Source organism: Elgaria multicarinata, chromosome 2 (assembly GCF_023053635.1).
Source record: "Elgaria multicarinata webbii isolate HBS135686 ecotype San Diego chromosome 2, rElgMul1.1.pri, whole genome shotgun sequence".
In the NCBI taxonomy this organism is placed as follows: Eukaryota; Metazoa; Chordata; class Lepidosauria; order Squamata; family Anguidae; genus Elgaria; species Elgaria multicarinata.
Genome location: NC_086172.1, coordinates 83,474,423 through 83,496,521, shown reverse-complemented (window position 1 = coordinate 83,496,521; position 22,099 = coordinate 83,474,423). Strand labels below are relative to the sequence as shown.

The 22,099-nt window shown below is 42.6% G+C and overlaps 1 protein-coding gene across 2 annotated transcripts; it reads left to right on the top strand.

Annotated features, from left to right (window-relative positions):
* Window positions 1–1,397: 1,397 nt before the first annotated feature.
* On the top strand, window positions 1,398–21,593 carry LOC134392593 (NACHT, LRR and PYD domains-containing protein 3-like). 2 transcript variants are annotated; one of them, XM_063117034.1, is made up of 12 exons: window positions 1,398–1,645; window positions 4,315–5,992; window positions 7,110–7,196; window positions 10,546–10,716; window positions 12,023–12,196; window positions 13,876–14,046; window positions 16,013–16,183; window positions 17,515–17,685; window positions 18,450–18,620; window positions 18,742–18,912; window positions 19,700–19,870; window positions 21,228–21,593. In XM_063117034.1, the coding sequence occupies exons 1-12, from the start codon at window positions 1,627–1,629 to the stop codon at window positions 21,313–21,315; spliced, it is 3,243 nt and encodes a 1,080-aa protein (XP_062973104.1). In that variant the 5' UTR covers window positions 1,398–1,626; the 3' UTR covers window positions 21,316–21,593. The 2 variants fall into 2 exon arrangements, with proteins under 2 accessions (XP_062973104.1, XP_062973106.1); XM_063117036.1 differs by lacking the exon at window positions 7,110–7,196.
* The last annotated feature ends 506 nt before the right edge of the window (window positions 21,594–22,099 follow it).

Below are 22,099 nucleotides of genomic sequence, written 5' to 3'. Positions count from 1 at the left end.
CTTTGACCCAGCCATCTTTTTGCCCAACCCTCACCTGGATGAAGCGACTCTAAGCTCCATCCGATGAGCATTTTATTGCATGCTCATTACTGGGCACTCACAGAGTTTGCTCAGGTCCCTCACATGACATCGCCTGCCTCCCGTGTGCCTTCTGCCCCTCCTTGTGCAACAACAACAAAAACCTCACTACACTACTGCTTTAAAGCGCTTTATAACAGTTTTGACAACTGTTCAGGCCCAGGACACACTCCCTATACTGTTTTCAGAACTGTTATAAAGCGCTTTAAAGCAGTAGTGTAGATCTGGCCTAAGTCCGATGTTTTTTAAAACTCGGAATCGCTACTCTCTCCTGCTGTGTGCAGCAGAAGCAGCGCCGTTAGAACAGCAGACTCACTGGGCCTCATGCTCGTTCTGTACTTCCTCTTTTGAAAAGAGGAAGTAACTTGAGGAACGAAAATAGGCGGAGAAGCAAAGGTAGGGAGCGTGTTAACCTTGGGTGTGTTAGCAAAAGTGACTCCATTTTAGAAAATGATTGCTGTGCATGATGGGTATGCCCTATTTGTAACCTTCTGCTGTTTTTCTCTTAGCTGCATCTTCAAAGTAGTTGGCGCCAAGTTAAGCAGAATGCACTTCAAAGGAACAGGATGTAGCCTAGTACCTTATCTGGAGCTGCTAACAAGCAAGCATTCCAAACTTGTATTACATTAGAGACTATGTCATAGCAATGAATCAATCCAATTAGTAAAAAGCACCTAGCTCAAACCAACTCCAGCCCGCCTCTTGATGAAACAAAGAGGAGGAGCTGGGAGAAGGGAGGAAGGGGGATACTAGCTAGAAGTATAAAAATGTTTTACTATCTGTAAACAGGGTCCGAAGTGCTTTTATTGCCCTTCGCACCAAAGTTGCAACTTTCAATAAATCTCTTATAATCTCTTTGGAGGTCTGTGCCTTTCTATGGGATCCACCCCTAGGATGAAAGAACAAGGCTATTTGTCTAACAGGTGTGATGGAGCTGGCTGTGCCAGGTGGAGGCGTTAGATATGAATAACAAAGGTGACACAGGCGTATGAGGCCCGGCCGGTGAGGCAAAAACGAGCTTCGCCACTGACTTAGGCCGTAGCTAGACCTACGGTTTATCCCAGGATCATCCAGGGTTCATCCCTGCCTGAGCGCTGGATGCCCTGTGTGGCACTTAGATGAACAGGTTTGACCCCAGGACAATCCTGGGATAAACCTTAGGTCTAGCTACGGCCTTGGTCACACTGACATTCACTTCCACCAGCAGATGCCGCTCTTTCCTTGTAACATCACCCAGTTCCTGTATCTCCGGGGGTTTTCCTGATCGAACTTCCTTATTCCTCAGCGCAGTCATTTGTAAACAGAGAGACCGTTCAAACTTTACGCGGACTCTAGAAGGGCTGGTCGCATTGTCATCTTAGATCTCCTCGTGGAAAGTCTGCCTTAAATATTTAGTTCAAAACAAGAATGGGAAGGAATTATTTCTACCAGTAGGTTGTTTGTTTTCACTGTGAGAGACGGAAAAGAATCGCTTTAGTGTATTTCAGCCTCCTGAAGATAGTTTACTTCCGAATTCCAGAGGAATAAGCCTCGGTTTCAAGTCCAGAAATGTCACCAATGCTGCCAGGTAAGCGAGGGCAGAATGGGATTATAAATTACCACCAGAAAAGGCATTGCTTGCTATCCTGTTTAGATTGGTCCCATGGTCCCCTTACAGTGCTTTAAACCCATAGACTTCTGTGGGAGACATAAACTGCCAAATTATAGGTGGGATTGCAGCCGCTGTTGATTGAACAGTCAGTGTTGTAAAAGTGGGGCTTTCAGAGATATGAGCATTATGTCCGTCTGTAGGGAAAAGTCAAGTCAGTATGCTGTCTCAACAATGCAGAGAAAAGCAGGCTTCGCTTGCCTGATTGTAGCAGGTTACATTATGCAATCCTGTGCATGTTTACTAAAAAGACATACTGAGTTCACTAGGATTACAACCAAGAAACCAGCAAATCTTTTTGACAACTTTTTATTCAAAGAGATTCAATATTTATATACTGTATTTTCCTCAATACATTGTGCTCAAAATGGCTCGTTAAAAAAAAAGGTGGGGGAAGGGAAAGAAAGATAAAACAGCCGGAACTATAATACATTACAGTGCAACGTTTACTGAATTATGTTTCATTTAAGTTAGCTCAAGCCATACCAGCAGGTTTGTTAACAGTATCTGGTGTCATTAATATGAACATTATACTCGCATTATGCAATTCGCAAAACAATTCAAACTGTAAGAGACACCATTCACGTTGAACTCACAGCAAAAAAGGAAAGAACAAACCCACAAGAGATTTCAAACAGCCCACCCCCATCCTGAGCTAAGAAAGAGCACCTACTCCGCTCCTGGTAGTAGGGATATGCAAATCAACTTTAGAGAAGGTCTCCTTCCAGTGGATGGGAATGAAGGCAAAGGAGAGCCAAAAATACCAGCATATTTTAGCTTAAAGCTTTTGCTACCAGTAACTGAACCTTAAGAGAGGTGTTTCTACCTTTTGGAATGGGGCAGGGGGCTGCACATAAGCCAGGGAACCACCAACGAAAGGTGGTTGGGGGGGAAAGAAGGTGGTGTCAGGAGAAGGGGTCACACCCATCTCTAGAGGAGCGGATTTAGATTCCAGGTGGGCTAGATTTACGCCATGGTCTGAAGTTTCTCACTGCTGCTATATAGCTTGATTGCCCACTATGGAGTGGGTCTCAGATCTGATTCAACCAAGCTGTTTCTGATTCAAGCAAGCTGTTTTATCACCTGTATGCTCTCTTCTTTCAAAGATTTCTCACTGATGTGCTAACTAATGGCAACATGGGGGCACTAGCAAACAAACAGTCATGTGTAAAGGCTGAGTTAGTATCAGGGCCGGTACTACCATAGAGGCCACTAGAGCACCAAGGTAAGGGGGCGCCGAACGTCGCACCCGGAAGCCGCTCTCCCACAGCGGCTCTGAGAGGGCGACTTCCAGGCCACCGTTCCAAAGCCACCCACCCACCCCAGCGTCCTGGCTTCGCTTTGGCTGGGTGGACGCCGAAGCAAAGCCAGAACACTGGGGGGGGGGCTTCAGAACAGCGCACCTGGAAGTCGCTCTCCCAGAGCGGTTTCTGAACGGGTGTGCCGTTCTGAAGATGCCCCCCCACCCCAGTGTCCTGGCTTCACTTTGGCTGGGTGGGCAAGATGGCGCCCCGCGCCCAGGTACGCTGGGGTGGGTGTGGGTGGATGAAAGCAGCTCACTTGCCTAGGGCGCAAAATAGTCTGGCACCAGCCCTGGTTAGTATAGTCTTGTTAGAGAACTGTGCCACATGCACACCAGCAAGTGTGAAACAGCTCTCTCTGTAGATCAATTCACATATAGAAAGCTCCTTCACACCTGCACGTTTGCCCTGGTTTACCCTCAAATTATCTGCCGTTTCCATAGCGTATGAAAGCTTGCGGACTTACACCTGTGCGCTTGTAAGTTCCAAGCGTCTTTACACCTTTCCTGTACTGTGTGCTGCACATCGCTGTTATCCCACTGAGGTTTACTCTCACCTTGTTGTTTTCACTATCGCCTCCGCCCATTGATCTCCTTTGTATCTCCCCCTTACAGTTTATTGGTAGGTGGAAGGTGGACAACTCCCCCTCCATTCATCCTTACTAACAGCCAGGGCTTGCACTGCTTTTTCATTGGGAGTAACTTCTCTTGTTACTGAACAGTTTTGGAAAAGAACTTTTTCTCTCCTAAGTACTGGCAATGTATATTTGCAAGGCTTACCTTTGAGTAAACACCATTAAACAGAGAGTAAACAGAAGTAAGACCTCAGAAGTAAGCATGGGGTTTCAGAGCACTTCTTTGCAGTTTGTTGCTTTAAGACTTAAAAAAGAAAGCTTCTTAGTGACCACACTAAATCAGTTCTATATGTGTTTACTCAGAAGTAAGGCTCTCTGTTCAGCAGGACATGGTGGATGTCATCTGAGTCCTTTGCATACAACCCACCATGACAGCAGACTATAATGCTGGTGTGATGGAGCTCGCAATGTTCCCATTATAAGCATTGGAATTACTTTTGAAGGAGAATCCCACTACTGGAAGCGCAGTGAGGATTTCACTCTGCTTTTGTGTTATTGTGCCAAGGATTTTTAGAAAGTGCATGATAGTGATAGCTTAATTACTTGCTTCAATACATGATGCTAGCTTAATTATTTGCTTCAATACATGATGCTTCTTGAATTTCGTTTTAAACTTGTGCAATGTATCTAATCGTGAATATTGTTTGAATTAGATTACAGGGCAAAATATAGGCAACATATTATCAAGAAATACCAAAGACCAGAAGATGGGAAATCTGGCCACAGGATCCTTGTGCCCCTAAATGAAACATACACTAAACTGATTATTGCAAATGAAAATGGAAGAGAGCATGAAATACTGAACAGGCCATGGAGACATACTGGAGCCCTGTCCGAGCAAATGGCTGCTCTCACCATAGATGCCCTGTTTGATGCTGACAATGACAGACCACAGACAGTTGTGCTCCTGGGAGTGGCTGGGGTGGGGAAAACCACAATGGCCAGAAAGATCCTGCTAGACTGGGCAACTGGAAGACTCTTTCCCAAAAGATTTGATTACGTTTTCTACGTAAGTTGCAGGCAAACGAGTCTAGTTACAGGGCAAGTTAACTGGGCTGACTTGGTTTTAAATAATGAGCCTGAACTGACACCGAGTGAAGCAATGGAAGAGCTTCTAGTGAATCCTGGCAAATGCCTCTTCATAATGGATGGCTTTGAGGAACTGGGTTGCTCCATTGAGCAGGAGGAAGACAACCTGAGCACCAATCCCTGTGAGAGGAAGCCATTGAGGGTGCTACTGAGTGACTTATTTCACAGACGTGTTCTTCCTGAGTCTTGCTTGATAATCACTACCAGGCCAAGTGTTCTTGGGCGCCTTGAGGATCATTTGCAGACCCCACGCTATGTGAGGCTTCTGGGTTTTTCTGAGCAGGGCAGAGAAGAATATTTCCTGAAGTTCTTTGGAGCTAAAGAACCAGCAACACAGGCTCTGAGTTCCCTTAAAAGGAATGAAGCACTCTTTGCCCTGTCCTTTGTCCCCAGTGTATGCTGGATCATCTGCACTGTGATGAAACAGCAGCTAGATGAGGGCAAGGAACATCCTGTACCAATGTCTGAAAAACTCACTGCAGTGTATGCACTTTATCTCTCCCATTTGACAGAGTCTCTTTGCAGTGGTTCAGAACAGCAGAATCTGGAAGGACTTTGCTCATTGGCTGCTGATGGGCTTTGGAAAAAGAAAACTTTGTTTGAAGATAAAGAAATGCAGAAGCAAAGTTTAGTTCAGTTGGATTTTCTCCCATCTGCTTTGCATCAGGCTCTTTTTCAGAAAGACTTTGATTGTGAAGGCACCTACAGCTTCATCCACCTTAGTGTGCAGGAGTTTCTTGCAGCTTTGTTCTATGTTTTTGAACCTGTATCTAAAGATTCTCAAAGTACTAAGGAAGACATCAAAACACTGCTAGACAGCTGTAGCTCAGACCAAGGAGATTTGACCTTAACCGCACAATTCATCTTTGGCCTTTTAAACAAAAAAATCATGACATACTTAAAAGAACAATTTGGGTGGAAAATTTCATCTAGAATTAAGATTGATTTATTGGAGTGGTTTAAAATGGACACACAGATTAAGTATGTTTATCCAAATTACAATCAACTCGAGCGTTTTCATTATTTGTATGAGATCCAAGAAGAAGAATTTGTTAAAAGTGCTCTAGAACATTTGACTAAACTAAATATGGAGGCATTGACATTTACTCAAATGGACCAAGTGGTTCTCTCTTTTTGCATAAAGAACTGTTTAAATTTGGAGACACTTTCCCTGTATAGATGTTTGTTTCAATCGAAAGATCAAGCAGAAGTACATCCAGGATTTTCCAATCCATCATATCAGTAAGTACTTTGGAACACTTACATTTATTTACATTTAGCTGATTTTATATTACTAATTCCTACTTTCCAATATTAGCACAGGAGTTCTGCTGGAGTTACTGGAATTTTTCCAGCAAAGAGAAAGTATTTGTATGTTGTTGTTTTTTGTTCCTTTCCTTTGAAATTCATTATTACTTGATCCTGCTCTTCTCTTTACCTGGATTATGGTTATGTTAAGCTTGGGGGAGTTTTTGAACAGAGGACTCTGGCCATAGAGAGCATTGGACATAACCTTCTAGAACTTTTCTGCCCTGCGATTGTCTCATTATTTAGACTTATAATGTGACTGTTGAGACAGCTTCTCTTTCAAATGCCACTATCTTTCAGAGAAAGGGTTCTTCTAGTTGCTTTTTAGAGGTCCAGTCCTTACAGACTTGCATTTCCTATTTTGAGCAAATCTATCTTCAGAGGATCCTTCATATCTGCCTGATACACATGCCCTGGCAGCATAGCATGAGGGAGGCAGAGCATGGATGTGATGCTGGGGAGGGAAAGGATGGCAAAATGAAGAGGTGGATCGAAGATGTGAGGTTGTCCAGGCAGTTGACCAATGACACTCATTCAAGGCAGCCAATCCAGGGTCCTCTCCCCTGACACAGAGTTTTGGATCCAGGCTAAATTGGTCATGATTAGCCCCATTAAAATCAATGGGTTAAATTAGGCATGACTAACTTAAGCCACATTGATTTCAATGGGACCAAAATGTGACTATCATAGTCTGGATCCAATGCAATCGACATGTCTACGCTACAAATTTAAGCCACTTTCAAACAAGTTTACTTCTCACAATGGATTATCAGCCATGGTGCATTGGGAACTGTAGAAGGCCTAGGGCTCTCTAACAAAGATTTCCCAGCATCCTTACAACCTACAAGTCATTGTGTTTCTTGCAAAGAAGCAAGTGACAATTACACTTGTTTCAAACCAGTTTAAAGTGTGCAGCATAGACTAGCATTAAGAATTGTTTTCTGCCTTGATATACAGAGACACTAGGGCAATCAATAAATAAGCCTATGTCATCCATGACACTCCAGTTATATGAGAAAAGTGAATAGAGTGAACATTTCTATCTTTTTAGGCAACATCAGGAGACAGAGAAGCATTCAGGAATTTACTTACTTTGTCAAGCACTGAAGGATCCATACATTAAAATAAAGAAACTGGAGTAAGTAAGAATTGCTCTTTACTTCTTGTTACCTAAAAAGTCTAGTTTATTGATAAGGATGCAGATATCCAATCTTTGTGTTATGTTGCACTTCAAGTATTTTCACAGTAATAGTGGTTTGGGGTTGAGGTATTTAGGGTGACCATATGAAATGGAGGACAGGCCTCCTGTATTTTTAACAGTTGTATTGAAAAGGGAATTTCAGCAGGTGTCATTTGTATGCATGCAGCACCTGATAAAATGCCCTCTTCATCACAACAATTAAAGCTGCAGGAGCCCTGCCTAGCATGACAAAAGAGGGCAGGGCTTCTGCAGCTTTAACTGTTGTGATGAAGAGGGAATTTCACCAGGTGCTGCATGCATACAAATGACACCTGCTGAAATTCCCTTTTCTCTACAACTGTTAAAGATACAGGAGCCCTGTCCTCCTTTTCATATGGTCAGCCTAGAGTTATACTAACAGAGATGAGCTGAAAGATTGACAAGTGGAAATAAGTGGAATGGTAGAGAGGACTTTCTATTTTAGATCTCATAGTCCATATTACTCTAGTAATATGGAGCAGAATTCAATAGTCAATAACTGACTGCAGTGCAAATCTATTGTAGACAATATACATAGAGACAGTTACAATTAGCCCTTTCTTAAGAAAAATGTAATTTAAGAAATACACACCAAGTTACTCAAGTATGTCAGATGTCCCGTCTTACGCTTGAGGTCTTGTCTATGCTGCTTCCTGGGACTGGATAATATTTGTGTGTGAGACATGATGGATAAAGTCAGCAGTGGGTTCTGACTTCTACATTTTCATTCATCATGGTGCTCTCCAGTGAGCATGACAAGCAAGTAGCCTTCCTCTCAATCTTGGAGCTACCCATATAATTGGGATCATCCTGACAATTGTTCAGTGACCCTACCCACCTTTCCACCTCCATCATTGGGAGGGAAGCTGTGAGTTATTTGGTTGTGTCATTGCTGAGTCACCCACACAATGTGTTCCCCCTCAGAAGAGCCAAACAGGCAAGCTCTCCACCAGACTTTCCGGCAAGGATGGCTGGTGAAATGCCAATTTAGCCAATCCAGTACTGAGGCACCCAACATGTTTCGCCTTGAATTGGCCAGACTACTGAGCTCCCCTCCAGCCGTACCTCAAAGTATTTATTTATTTATTTATATTTATTTATTTATTACATTTTAATACCGCCCAATAGCCGAAGCTCTCTGGGCGGTTCACAAAAATTAAAATTAAAAGTACAGCTGATGGGACACTGCAGTACAAGGCTAAACCAGGTCCTGGTATTGAGTTATGGGTTTTTACAAGCTTATTAGTTATTGCACAGATTGGGCTTCTGGCAAATAACCTTTTGTATTAAGTTTCTGTTTGTTTGGGCCCATACAGAAACTAGCAGAGTATTACAGCGGTTTTCAGCCAAGTCAGAAAAGACATGAATTAAGACAGAGATTTGTATTGGTTAAAACAAACCTTTTTACTGGCATATAAAAATATAATTTAGTTATGGCAAAACAGATAATACTTACAAACGTTCAGTCAATACAGCTTCACATCAGTTCAGTTATGTGATGCACATGAAAATACATTTCCTTTTATAGACTACCTGTACAATGATGCAACTCCTTGCAACCCTTAATTGAAGACAATCATTTAACCAATTATTCAATTATGGTTGAACACTTGAGAACTACAAACTCAATCACAGCTTTTAAAACTCAGCTAAAAACTTTTCTGTTCCCTATAGCTTTTAAATATTGAGTTTGTTCTGACTCTATACTGTTTAGCTTCACCCTACCCAGTGCCTGTTTACACTTCCCTGTGCCTGTTTGCATTCTCTTTCCCTCCTTATTGTTTACTACAACTTTATTAGATTGTAAGCCTATGCGGCAGGGTCTTGCTATTTACTGTGTAATCTGTACAGCACCATGTACATTGATGGTGCTATATAAATAAATAAATAAATAAATAAATAAATAATAATAATAATAATAATAATAATAATGATACTCAATGTCCAGGTGCAGAGTTGACCTTTAAGTTTTCTGCTGAATCTTCTGTTCCTCCAGCTCCTCAGCAATTAACAAATCGATGGAAAAACATAACCAGGATCCATTCCAGGATCCAACACCTGGCACTCATTGTGTTTTTGGCTTGGTTGCCAAGGCCACGCAAAGTTAGTGGGCCATGTACAGCACCATGTATATAAATAAATAATAATAATAATAATAATAATTTTATTTATTTATTTATTTAATTACATTTATATACCGCCCCACAGCCGAAGCTCTCTGGGCGGTTTACAACATTTAAAAATAGTAAACATTAAAAGTATACAATTTAAAAACACACACACACACACACACACATAAAAAACAGTATAAAAACAACAGTATCCATTTAAAAACAACAATTGTGGGGTCCATTAAAAACAAACTTAACGTTGTTAAATGCTGTTAAAATGCTGTTAAAAATGCCTGGGAGAAGAGAAAAGTCTTGACCTGGCGCCGAAAAGATAACGATGTTGGCGCCAGGCGTGCCTCATCGGGGAGATCATTCCACAGTCGGGGGGCCACCACTGAAAAGGCCCTCTCCCTTGTTGCCATCCTCCGAGCTTCCCTTGGAGTAGGCACTCGGAGGAGGACCTTAGATGTTGAGCGCAGTGTACGGGTAGGTTCGTGTCGGGAGAGGCGTTCCATCAGGTATTGCGGTCCCAAGCCATGTAGGGCTTTATAGGTTAAGACCAGCACCTTGAATTGGGCTCGGAAACATATAGGCAGCCAATGCAAGCGGGCCAGAATTGGTGTTACATGCTCAAACCTCCCTGTTCCAGCTATCAATCTGGCCGCCGCATTTTGCACAAGCTGCAGCTTCCGGACCGTCTTCAAAGGCTGCCCCATAATAATGACAGGGGGAAAGGGGAGGCCCAAGGAATGAGCAGCAGGGCCAAGCTGGGTGTTCACTTGAATGCCCATCTTACCTCCCCATGTTTTCAGTTAAGAATTAGAGACTGGCTGCTGGTTAAAACAATTCTACACATCTGGTTTAAATTCAGTAACGTACATTTGTTTGTAGAAGTGCTTTCTAAATGGCTTATGTTTGTCTACAGCAACTTCCTTTCTATTCAAAACGTTGATGTGATCTCGGGGTGGGGGGAATTGTTGTGTGCATGTGGACCACCAAAGGAATAAAATATAGAAGAGAGAGAGAGAGAGCATAAAGATTAATAAGGAGTCAGGTGGCCTTCAAAGAAAAGAAACAACCTCCTTTAAGAGCATTTGTCCACTGGGTACCCAGAAAAAGAGCTGGGCCAATAGAACTGCTTCTGTCCCACTTTGCAGGCTTGATGGATGTAAGCTCACCGACTCTTGCTGTGCAGATCTTTCCACTGTCCTCTCAACAGACCAAATGTTGGTAGAACTGGATTTACAGACAACCAATCTGAAGGATTCAGGAGTCAGACTGTTGGGTGAAGGCTTGATTCATCCAAACTGCAAACTAGAAAAACTGGGGTGAGTATAAAAGAAACACTCTCTGCCTTAACAATCTCAACAGAATGTATGGGTGTCGAGGAGGAGTAAAATCAGTTTTCTTCAGGTGTGAAGATCAGACTATCAGACAATTGTGTTTTTAAAACATGAAAAATAATTGCAGGGCGATCTCTCCCTCTTAGAAAATGACCCTTGAAGCTTATCTCCCAGATGTATGTTGTAGGTAGAGATAGCCAGCCGCCATGTCAGTTTCACATGTTTCAGTCATAAGTCTGTTCCATCCAACTTCCGCAACAGTCTGCATTTTTTTAAAAAAAAGAATGAACAAAAATGCATATTTTCTTTTGTACAGAATTTCTCCTAATGTATGTATTTTGTATGCGGTTTCCCATATCTATCTATCTATCTATCTATCTATCTATATTTATATCTATTCTCCTGTATCTCATAGTTTTAATCTGCTTCCAAGATTAAAAGCAATATAATAAAAGCCATTTTCAAGACAAAATCCAAACATATTTAATCATAGTTGTTCTTGACCAATGTGAACCAAGTAAGGCACCACAGGAATAGCAGCAGTAGCACCTGGTGTCTCTCAGCAGAGGAACTGAGGATTTGGGGCCTCTTCCTATGTTGATTGATCAAACCGTTTAGAGGGAATTAAACAGGATTTTACAGTGGCTCCTGACTGATCACAATGCTGGTATATCTGGCCAGCAGTCAGAGTACGGGGGGCAAACTAGATGTGATATTAATTGCATCATTAGCTCATGTCTCATTGTGCATTTTTAAATTAATAGCAGCTACACAGGGAGTGAACCAGATTGAGATCACGGCTCAAGGGGAGGGGGCTTTACCTCTTTGCCCCCATCACGGTCTTGATCCAAATAGGGGATCCTGCTCCACTATTTGTCCAGGGAGGAAACTTTCTATCCCGTTAGTACAAGCTTTCCTCCTGGGGCATGTATCCCCCCTATAGTGTCATGAACCTGATTTGCATACTCCCCCCACCCCCTGGCACCAGCTTTAATTCGTTTTAAAAATAATCACACCAGGGCAATGACTTAGATGGCTTTCAAAGGGAAAGAGTTAACTGCTACACATGATGGCTTCCAGTATTAGCTGGTATTAAGGTTCAAAGCCCTAAATGGCTTAGGGCCAGGTTACCTGAAAGATCGTCTCCTCTCATCTCTACCTGCCCTAACCCTAAGGTCATCTTCAGGGGTCCGTCTCCAGGAGCCCCTGACAAAAGAAGTGAGGCAGGTGGCATCATAAGTTGTGATTTCTATGTCATGTTCTCCCAATCACTCTTCTGTTTTTCCTTCAGACTGTCAGACTGTAACCTGACCCAGGCTTGCTGCAGTGAACTTTCCGCTGTCCTCAGTACCAGCCAGACACTGACAGAGCTCAAGCTGGGTTGTAATTCTTCCTTGGGAATTCAAGGAATTCATCTGCTCTGCGAAGGGTTAAAACACCCAAACTGCAAGCTGCAGAGCCTAGAGTGAGTAGCAAGATGACTTCCTTTGTCCTCTGATTGAGAAGGACCGTTGCTTCCAGATAAGCAGGCGATCTTTTGAATATCTGGGACCCAGACTGTTTAGACCTTTAAAGGTAATAGCTATCACTCAGAAACATACTGGGAGCCAATGTCTATCACAGAACATTGGGATGACAAGCTCTGAATGATAGCCACCATCAGTCACCTGGCAGCAGCATTCAGCACCACCTGCAGTTTCTGAACATTCTTCCATGGCAGCAACACATAGTGCATGTTGCAAAAGTCTCAGGGCTGACATCAAGAATAGGCAAGGTTGGGTAGCTAAGGGCTGCCCAACCATGCTGGGGTGTGGCTAGCTAAAGGCCCACACCCCAGCAGGGGCCCACTGACAAGAACCCCCTGGAGTTGCTCCTCTTCTTCCCCATTGCAACCTGCTTGTTTACATGCCTCTCACTCTGGCCTAAAAAAACAGTGGTGGTGAGGAGGAGGAGGAGACCTAGATGCCACTGTAAACTCGCTCCCTGGCTCGCTTGCTCTTTCAAGCAAACACATGGTAGCAATGACGAGAAAGAGGAGGAGGAGCAATAGCAGCTGGTGACAATGGCAGTGAGAAGGTAAACTCACTGAGGGAGTGGGGCCATTGAGGGTGTCTTGTCCAGGAGTGCTCAAAAACCTGGAACCAGCACTGAATAGGCATGTGTAACAGCGGCCAGATCTGCCTTTTTCAGAAAAGGTCACAGCCCATGCACTAGCTGAGGCTATAATTCACCATCCAGGCAGACAAGGTGGAACTTTGAGAAACATCATAGACCAAAGCCTGAGGAGAAGAAGAGGAACCCCCAAGCATTAGTTCCTGTTATCTATCTTCTAGCTAGATTTGGAACCACCACAGAACAGTGTCTCCAAGCCTCCTGTCCACTGATCCAGAAAGACATATTGATGTCAAAAGCTGAAGAGAGGTCTGGCAGACCTGAAATGGGTCCAGATAATTATTTTCAGCAAAGAAAACTTGGAATTTGGTTGTCACATGCTCAATAACTTGGCCTGGATGCATGGGAAACAGCATCAATAAATGGGTATACGTATATTCTGAGGCCTTGTGCATAGCTGAGACCTAATTTCCTATGTTCCTATGACTTTCCAGTATAGGACCAGCTCTGCACATTGCCATATTGGAGATGCCTCTGGGAGCCCCTTTTTCTCTTATGATGTGGATTAATAGCACAAGAAGAGTTTGCTTCCTAATCTTTCAGTTCTGTTGTACACAAAGATTACAGGAGAAAGGCCAGGGCAGGATTCCAGGAAATCCACACATGACCTCACTGAATATGAATCACCTTCTGAAGGAACATTGTAGAGAAAATGTATGAGCAACTCAAAAAGACTACACTTTAATAGCCATTGCAAGAACACTGGTGATCCATGTGAGTACAGTTTGAGAGAAAAGAAAGAGATTCACTCACATCAGCCCAAACATCATGGTGTTCTGGCACAATAAATGGCCCATGTGAGTTTCAGTGGAGGAATTATAGCCTTGACCACATGGGGAAAGGGAGATGTCCTCAGCTGTTCTTTCTGTACCACAGTGCAGACTGGAAGCAACTCAAGTGTAAAAGCAGGGCAGGTTCAACAAGCAGCTCAAGAAGGAACCATAATTAATTTCACACACTTCTCCCACATAGGTTGGATGCGTGTGATCTCACAGCTGCTACCTGTCAGGATCTTGCCACAGTCCTCAGCACCAGCCAAGCACTGATGAGGCTGAACTTGGAAAGCAACAAACTGGGAGATGCAGGAGTGAAGCTTCTCTGTGAAGGACTCAAACATCCAAAGTGCAAGCTTCAAACTTTATTGTAAGTGTGATCTGAAACCCTTCTCCAGTTGAAACCCTTAGACAGCTTACTCCAAAATAGTCCTTCGGCGATCAACAGGACCAGAGATCATAACTTGGTCTCTTAGTGCTACAGCATCAGGGCTTTCTTTAGTTACTTATTCAATTTATGCTCCACCTTTCCATCAGGAAAAAGGTGTTAAAGGTGACTTTCTTTGACAGAACACAGGAAAAATCACCCTGAGGCTTTATGAAAGGGAGGGATCGAAATCTGCCATATCTTAAATGCCTATTAATCCCTGTTGCCTGAAAAGGAATTAAACCACTCATTTTTTGACCTTCAAGGCAGTTCACACATTCAAACTGCTCTCCATGTGAACTCCACTGTGTGCCTCTTCTTAGGTTTGCAGTCATGTGAAGGCATTGTTTATTGTTTGGACGTTCAGGTGTACACATGTACTTACACTGAACGGATTTTCACAATCGCAGTGAGACTTTTCTCTTAAAATTGAAGCAATTGCAGAGACTCCTGAAATGGAGTATACATGTGAATATTTGGGTCACAGGTGCTTCCTCCATCCCATAGTTGATGTGTGCAGTGAGCTCACATGGTAGCTGGGATGGATGACTAAACCAGCCCTTAATATCAGGAATTAATCAGCTTTTCCCTTTAGAGCAGACCAAGGTCTCACACATCCAGAAGAATCCTCTGGGTCCAGAGAAGAGAGTGATAAGACTTGGTGCTGTTTAAGATCTGAATAGGGATGGGCGTGCCCCACATTCAGAAGAAATTTACAAATTTTGGTAAGCTCTGATTAAAATATGAACCAAAATTAAATTGTGACCCATCTGCACTGGCCAAATTTAATAGGTATAACTATTCCCAACACATGCTGTATCTGCTGCCCATGCAGCTGTTAAAGTGAGGAGGCTGACAGGAAAATGAGGTGGCAACCCTAAAAGCTAAGCACTCAAAGCCCTGGACCTGGATAGAAGAATCCATCAGTTTTAGTTTCTCCCACATTCACAGTTGTTCAGTCTCAAGTTCTTTCTGTCCAGTTTATACAGAAATGTGCAAATTGTGGTAAATTATTATCAAAACATGGAGTGAACAAAATTCTCACTCATCCCTAGATTTGAGAGTGAGATTTTGCTACAGTGAATGTAATGTTAAGAGCAAGATCCTATCTCAAGAGATCTGAGTTCAAGACTTATGCCCAACCACAGCTAAGTTCAGGTGCTTTAAAGATATTTGGATAGACAGACCACCCTCCCTACATCATGCACTGCATGATCTACACTCCTGCTTTATAGTGATATTGAAGTGCACTGATAGCTGTTGAGGCATAAACCCATTCCATATACTGCTTTTGTAGAATAATAATAATAATAATAATAATAATAATAATAATAATAATAATAATATAATTTATTACTTACCCGCCTCTCCATTCTGATCAAGGCAGGGAACAACAGTAAATATAAAATACATAAAACTGAATTAAAACATAATATACATTGCTAAAACATCCTAAAATCATTTTAAAACATCCTAAAATTACACTGGATAGGCCTGCAGGAAGAGATCAGTCTTAATAGTTTTCTTTCTTTCTTTTCTTTCTATTATTATTATTATTATTATTATTATTATTATTATTATTATATTAAGTCTTAATAGCTTTCTTTCTTTTCTTTCTATTATTATTATTATTATTATTATTATATTAATTAAGTCTTAATAGCTTTCTTAAATGCTGATAGACTGTTAACTTGACGAGTCTCCTCCTGCTTTTTGTTCCACATTCGTAATGATTTGATACAAGGTGTAGATCTGGCCTGTAAAAGGGAAGAGATGAACTAAATTTATTGCTGGAACATATTGCTAGAATGAAAAACACTGCTGTTTTCTGTTAATTCACAATCTCAAGAAATGCCAATGACTAAGCAATGATTGCAACTGGCTACATCTGTTTGTCTTCCTCTTGCAGACTCTCCACATGTGAGCTCGGCCCTGCCTGTTGCAGGGATCTCTGCTCCGTTCTTAGCACCAGTCAGACCTTGACGGAGCTGGCTGTGGAATATAACAACCTGGAAGACTCTGGAGTGAAGCTGCTATGTGAGGGACTGAAGCAGTCAACCTGCCGACTGGAAAAATTGGGGTAAGCAACAGCTGGATTTCTTCACTCTCAGTGTTGATTAGTGCTGTGGAGTTATTGCAGTTTGGTGTTCTCCAGTAACGAATACAGGATACTGCCCAAAAAGAAGTCAGGTCTCAAGAGAAATGGAAGACCCTCCTTCCAGATGTAAATTGCATTTTGCAAAGAAAGAAATGCAGCATCGTAATCATGACATGGGTGTGTTATAGAGGTTGGCTCCCTGTGTCAGATTCAACTTGAGGCCCAGTATTGGGATGATAATAATAACAACAACAACAGGCTTTGCAGTTCTCTCTTCCATTTCTATTTCAGCAGGAAAAGATGAGCCTTCAAAGGGACTGTGTCATTACATACAAAGTTGTCCTTCTGTAGCCAAGAAGAGCAGAACCAACCAGTTTTCGTCTACTCTTGATTTCTCCTACCCCCTCCCCAAAATCCTGCCAATGGCAGTTAAGGTGGCTTGTTCAAGAAAAATAAGGGGCTGTTCACACAACATGCTAACCCACACTCATAGAATCATAGAATACTGTGTTTTGTCTGAACCCAGGACATTTTCCACAGGGTGGCTTTTTAACCATGCAGTATGGCTCATTTTTCTCAAACATGTCACCTTGACAACTCGTGGATTGTGGTTGGGTTGTTCAGGATGGTTAACAAACTACACACTAACCTACAGTTTGACATACAACCCATGGTTCAGAAACAACCCACACTCAACTATGCAAACCCAGCCATTGAATGAGTGAGATGTACATCAGAAAATCAATGTGCGTGGAGGAGAGTTTAAGGCTTTCCTCCCCAGCCCCAATATTGACAAATCCACTCCCCCTCCCCACCTTGGTGCCACAATAAGCAATGGAAAATAAAACTCCCACAGGCACCAATAGCTTTAAAAAACCAAACAGGTAAATGTGACATGGGGGTGATTTTTGTCGTGACTGCAGCCTTAGGGGGAAAGGTTACATCTCACATCCCTGCACCCTGCAGTCCTGATGGACATCAGGGTCCTCCTCCTGGCTCTTGGTGGGGTGGGGGTGATTTTTGTACTGCAAACCATACAATTTGTATAGCGTGCAGTTATACCTTGTGTTTGCATGTGAAAAGGCAACACACAAGAATAAAGGAGATTATCCCTAAGCATGCATGCAATGTTTGTGCAATCTTGGGTGCGACTGGAACAAGGAATGGAGTCCCTCAGCATTGATGTGCAGGAGGCATTGTGGCTTCATTCTCACACCAGCCATGAATAAAGGCCTCAGAATTTGTAGCCAGTAGAAAGCACTGCGGGAAATATGGGACGAGTTTCTTTCATACGTCTTCCCTACCTTCTGCAGGCTGGCACAGTGCAGCATTACAGCTGCTTGTTGCGGAGATCTTGCGTCTGTTCTCACCATCAATCAGACTCTGACAGAGCTTGTCGTGGAATGTAACAAACTTGGAGACTCGGGAGTGAAGCTCCTGTGTGAAGGACTCAGGCACCCACGTTGCAGGCTGCAGAAACTAAAGCAAGTACCACGTTGGGTAGATTTCTGTGGGGTGGAGAGCACTGTTGAAGCCACCTACCTCACGGCCTTCCAAAGAGCATGAAGGGATGGTTCTAGAAATGCTACACCCAAGTGCAAGCTGGATCAGACCTATTGCTTTTGAGTTTCCTGCTCTAGGGAGTTCAGAAGGACCAGATGATCTTTCCAAATCTCTGATTCTGTCGTATTAATTCTCCATAGGATCAGCAGATTCTCACCACCGCCACCCCTGACAGAATTAGGCTTTCATTTCCTGCTGCCATGCAGTAGCAGCATCACCCCCAATGTTGTCTGTGAAAGTTTCAGGGTAGGAAGTTTCTCCACCTCCAAGAAACTCTTTTCAAAACACGAAACCAGTTTTTTTCTAATTGCAGGATTAGTAACAGCTGAGGGGTGACCAAGAAAGCAGTTGTATTATTTCTTGTCTGATTTTGGAGAATATCACTCTGCATTACAGGAATGACTCGCTTTTGTGGGGGGTGGGGAATAATAATAATGGGGTGACTGAAGAAGCAGGGGGAGAGTCTTTATTCTTCATTCCTTTTAGTCAGAAGAGAGCCGAGGGATACTGTGTGTGAAACATTGATGCTCTGGCAGCTCTACACTGTCAGGTCAGAATTAAACCTTACAGAGAAATTAGCATTGCTGCAGCAACATGTGAAGTGAAAGGCAGGTGCTGTGGGACATTGAAGTGCCTTTTCTGGCTTTCGGGTGAGCATAACGCAGCCACTGCTTGTCTCCTGCAGCTTGTTCAGTTGTGATTTCACCAGTGCTTGCTGTGGGGATCTCACCTCTGTCCTCAGAGGCAACCGGACACTGACAGAAGTGCTCGTGGGAGGTAATACGCTTGGCGATTTGGGCATAAAGCTGCTGTGTGAGGGACTGAATCATCCCAACTGCACATTACAGAAGTTGTGGTAAGGGAGAACTGGGTTCCTTCAAGTTCTAATCATGGGCACTGAAATTGTGTGTCCTGTTGTGTATGGGTGTGCAATCTCATTTTCATGAGGAAAAGCTCTCTCCCATTGTCTCCTGCAGCTTGTGTATGTGTGAAATCACAGCAGCTGGTTGTGGGGCGCTTTCGTCAGTCCTCAGCACCAACCAGGTGCTGGAAGATATCGATTTATGGAACAACAAACTGGAAGATGCAGGGATGAGGCTGCTGTGTGAGGGTCTCAAACACCCGGACAGTAAGCTTCACACTTTGTCGTAAGTATGAAATCTGCCTCTCAAGATTCAAGATGTGAAGCATTCTTACAGCACTGATTTTACCCATCTGTGTGGATATGCTTTTTTGCAGATGTTTCTTTGTATTGCAAATCATTGTAGATGATTCAATTAATTTGTGATATGTTGTCAAATTAATAATAACTACTTAACAAAAAGCAAAGGTAGCCATGTTGGCCATAAGAAAAATTCCAACAGCCATTTTGGGGTATAACTATGCTGACATCAAGACTTTAACATCAAGTCAACCTTTTTTTCCTTTCTCCAATTTCCACCCACCTGCCAAACCTGCTTTTTGTAACAACTTTCTTATGAAGAGATCTGGCGACATCAAAAGCTTGCAAATTTTTGTGACTTTTGGGTTGGCCTAATAATGGTGCAATCCTATGAGTTGTGTCCTTCATGATTGTTAGCTCCTGAACATAGAGGCTTACAATCATCCTATGCAGGGCAGGAGTAGTGGTGGAGGGAATCCTTGCTTCCCTGTCCTCCCACCCTGCATTTTTGCTAGACAGGCTAAAAAGCCCATCTAGCCAGTGTGTTTCAGAGGGAAAGAGAAGAAGCCTCTCCAATCTTTTCTATTCCACAAATATAAACTATGGACGTAGCAGGAAATATAGTGGGGGGAAATACAAAGAATTTGAGTAATTACGAGATTTGACTGAGGATCTTACCATGGACGGTCCCCTGAATGGCTATCATACCCTGAAATATTTACAAGAAATAAAGGACCAATAAGCAGTCATTCTGTGTTGCTTTTGTTTTACAGGTTGTGGAATTGCAAATTCAGTGCAGCTTGCTGTGGAGACCTCTGTGATGTTCTCAGCACCAGCCAGAGTCTGAAGAAACTGCAGCTGGAGGGCAATGAACTGGGAGATTCAGGGGTGATGTTGCTGTGTGAGGGACTGAAACACCCAGACTGCAGACTGAAGACAATAGGGTAAGTCCCAGATAGTTTCCTTGTGACTAATAAAACCTCCCGGGGCAGACATGGCTTTGAAGGGAACATATAGTATAACTACAGAGAGAAATGTATTGTACTGTCATTCTGCATATAGAGATCATGAAAGCCCTATAGATGGTCCATTTCACAAGGATCATGTTGCTTTAGATATATCAGAAGGACCATCAATATATCCTGTCATTAATAACAGGCAATATTTACTGAAGCACTGGATTGTACTTTCCCAAATTGCTAGAAAACACACACAGTGACCCTGAATATATTTCCTGTGTATTTGAGAATGCATCACATCAGCTTCTAAACATTCAAAAAGTGCCTTGCCATGCTAAAAACATAAGAGCCCTGCTGGATCAGACTGAGGGTCCATCTAGTCCAGCATTCTGTTCACACAGAGGCCAACTAGATGAACCAGGAACCCAAAAGCAGGACTTGGTGCAACAGCACCCTCCTGCCCATGTTCCCAGCAACTGGTGTACATAGTCATACTACCTCTGACACATAGCCATCAGGGCTAGTAGCCACTGATAGCCTTCTCCTCCAGGAATTTATCTAACCCCCTTTTAAAGCCTTCCAAATATCACTACATCTTGTGGTAGTGAATTCCTTAGTTTGACTATGCACTGTGTGAAGAAGTGCTTCCTTTTATCTGACCTGAATCTCCCACCAATCAGCTTCATGATATATGTGTTTGTGTCTAGGCTCCTTCACTGAACAATGGGGTTGTGCTTCTACCTAGATGTTATTCCCTGACCTAGATTTTTACAGTCTTTATTTGTTCTGATAAGCATGGAGGAGTCCTATAGAGTTTCATGGAGCATGAACAAGAAATCTAGGTGTTTAACTAAACAAGGAAACAAATGCTTGATCAGTAAGATTACAAGTAGCCAGACTAGGCCCACTGGTCATCTCTGCAGATCTGCCTTTTCCCCATGTCATTGAAATACGTTTGAACTTAACTCTCAGCACCAGGAGACTAAAATGACCGTTGTTCCAGCAGATGCACATGGCAATGGTTATGCTGAGATAGAATGGGACAATGCGTCATAAGAAATCTATCTTGGTAATGTACACTGGTTCAAATGGCACAGCTTCTGTCCTGTAGAACCGCAGGAAACTTACTTGGTGATTAAGATGGGGTTCCTTATCAGAAAATGTTCAGTACCACCACATAGACCAACAAATTTCAGGGTTCCTTGAGTGGGAAGCAATGATAGTAATTTTTGTAGTCTGTATAGATATATTTATAGATATGAATATATAGAAACACCCTTAAGTTATGCAAAGTCTCTGTTACCATGTACAGGAAGCATTTTTCTTTCTCTTGTGTTTACAGGCTGGATACTGACAACTTAACTGAAGACACACTGAGAGAGCTTAGTTGCCTGAAACAGATAAAGCCTGATCTTATTTTAGACACATAGAGGGAGCAACACTGATGACAGAGGGCAGCAATGGAAAAATATAGAGTACCAGGATAACACTGTTGGGATTCCACCACTCGTTATCTACTTCTATCAATACGGAGCAATGAAACCAACATCCGGGCGTCTCTTATTGTTAATAATGGAAGCAACAGCCAAATGGCAAGGAATAGGTCCCGACCTATATAAGATCCCCCTCCTGCTCTGTTTCAACAGCCAATTTTCTCCAGTGTTTTTGAAGCTGAGTGTCTTTTGTTCATTGAACAAATAATAAAATTATCTCTTGTTTTATGTTGGTTGGTTGATGTGTATGAGAGAGTTATGTGCCTTCTGCTCTGCTCAGTGTGTCTCCCAATTTTCCTTTGCATCTAGTTTCATCTTTTGCCATGTTTATCATGTCCCAGTGCCTTAGCATGTACCAGTATACAAACTCTGTGTATACTCAAAACATGGAAAGTGCAAATCTCTTTCTCTTTGTTCTGAACATCCTCCTTGTGTGATCAGAGAACATGGCAAAATGGAAGCAAAATTGGGCGACACAAAAATACGATAGTGATTCCTGCCTACCCTGTATGCAGAAGTATATTAGTTTGTAAATTAAAGAAAACTTTAAAAATCTCCTAAAATGGCCTGACAATGACCTTTGAGCTGCCGGGATCTGCTGAATATTGTCCATATCAGTTGAAGAATTTCATGACATGTCTGCATCTTCATCCAAAATTAAATCCTGGATGACTTAAATTTTGTCAATAACTGACCTGGTGTTAAAAAGCAGAACCTTTAT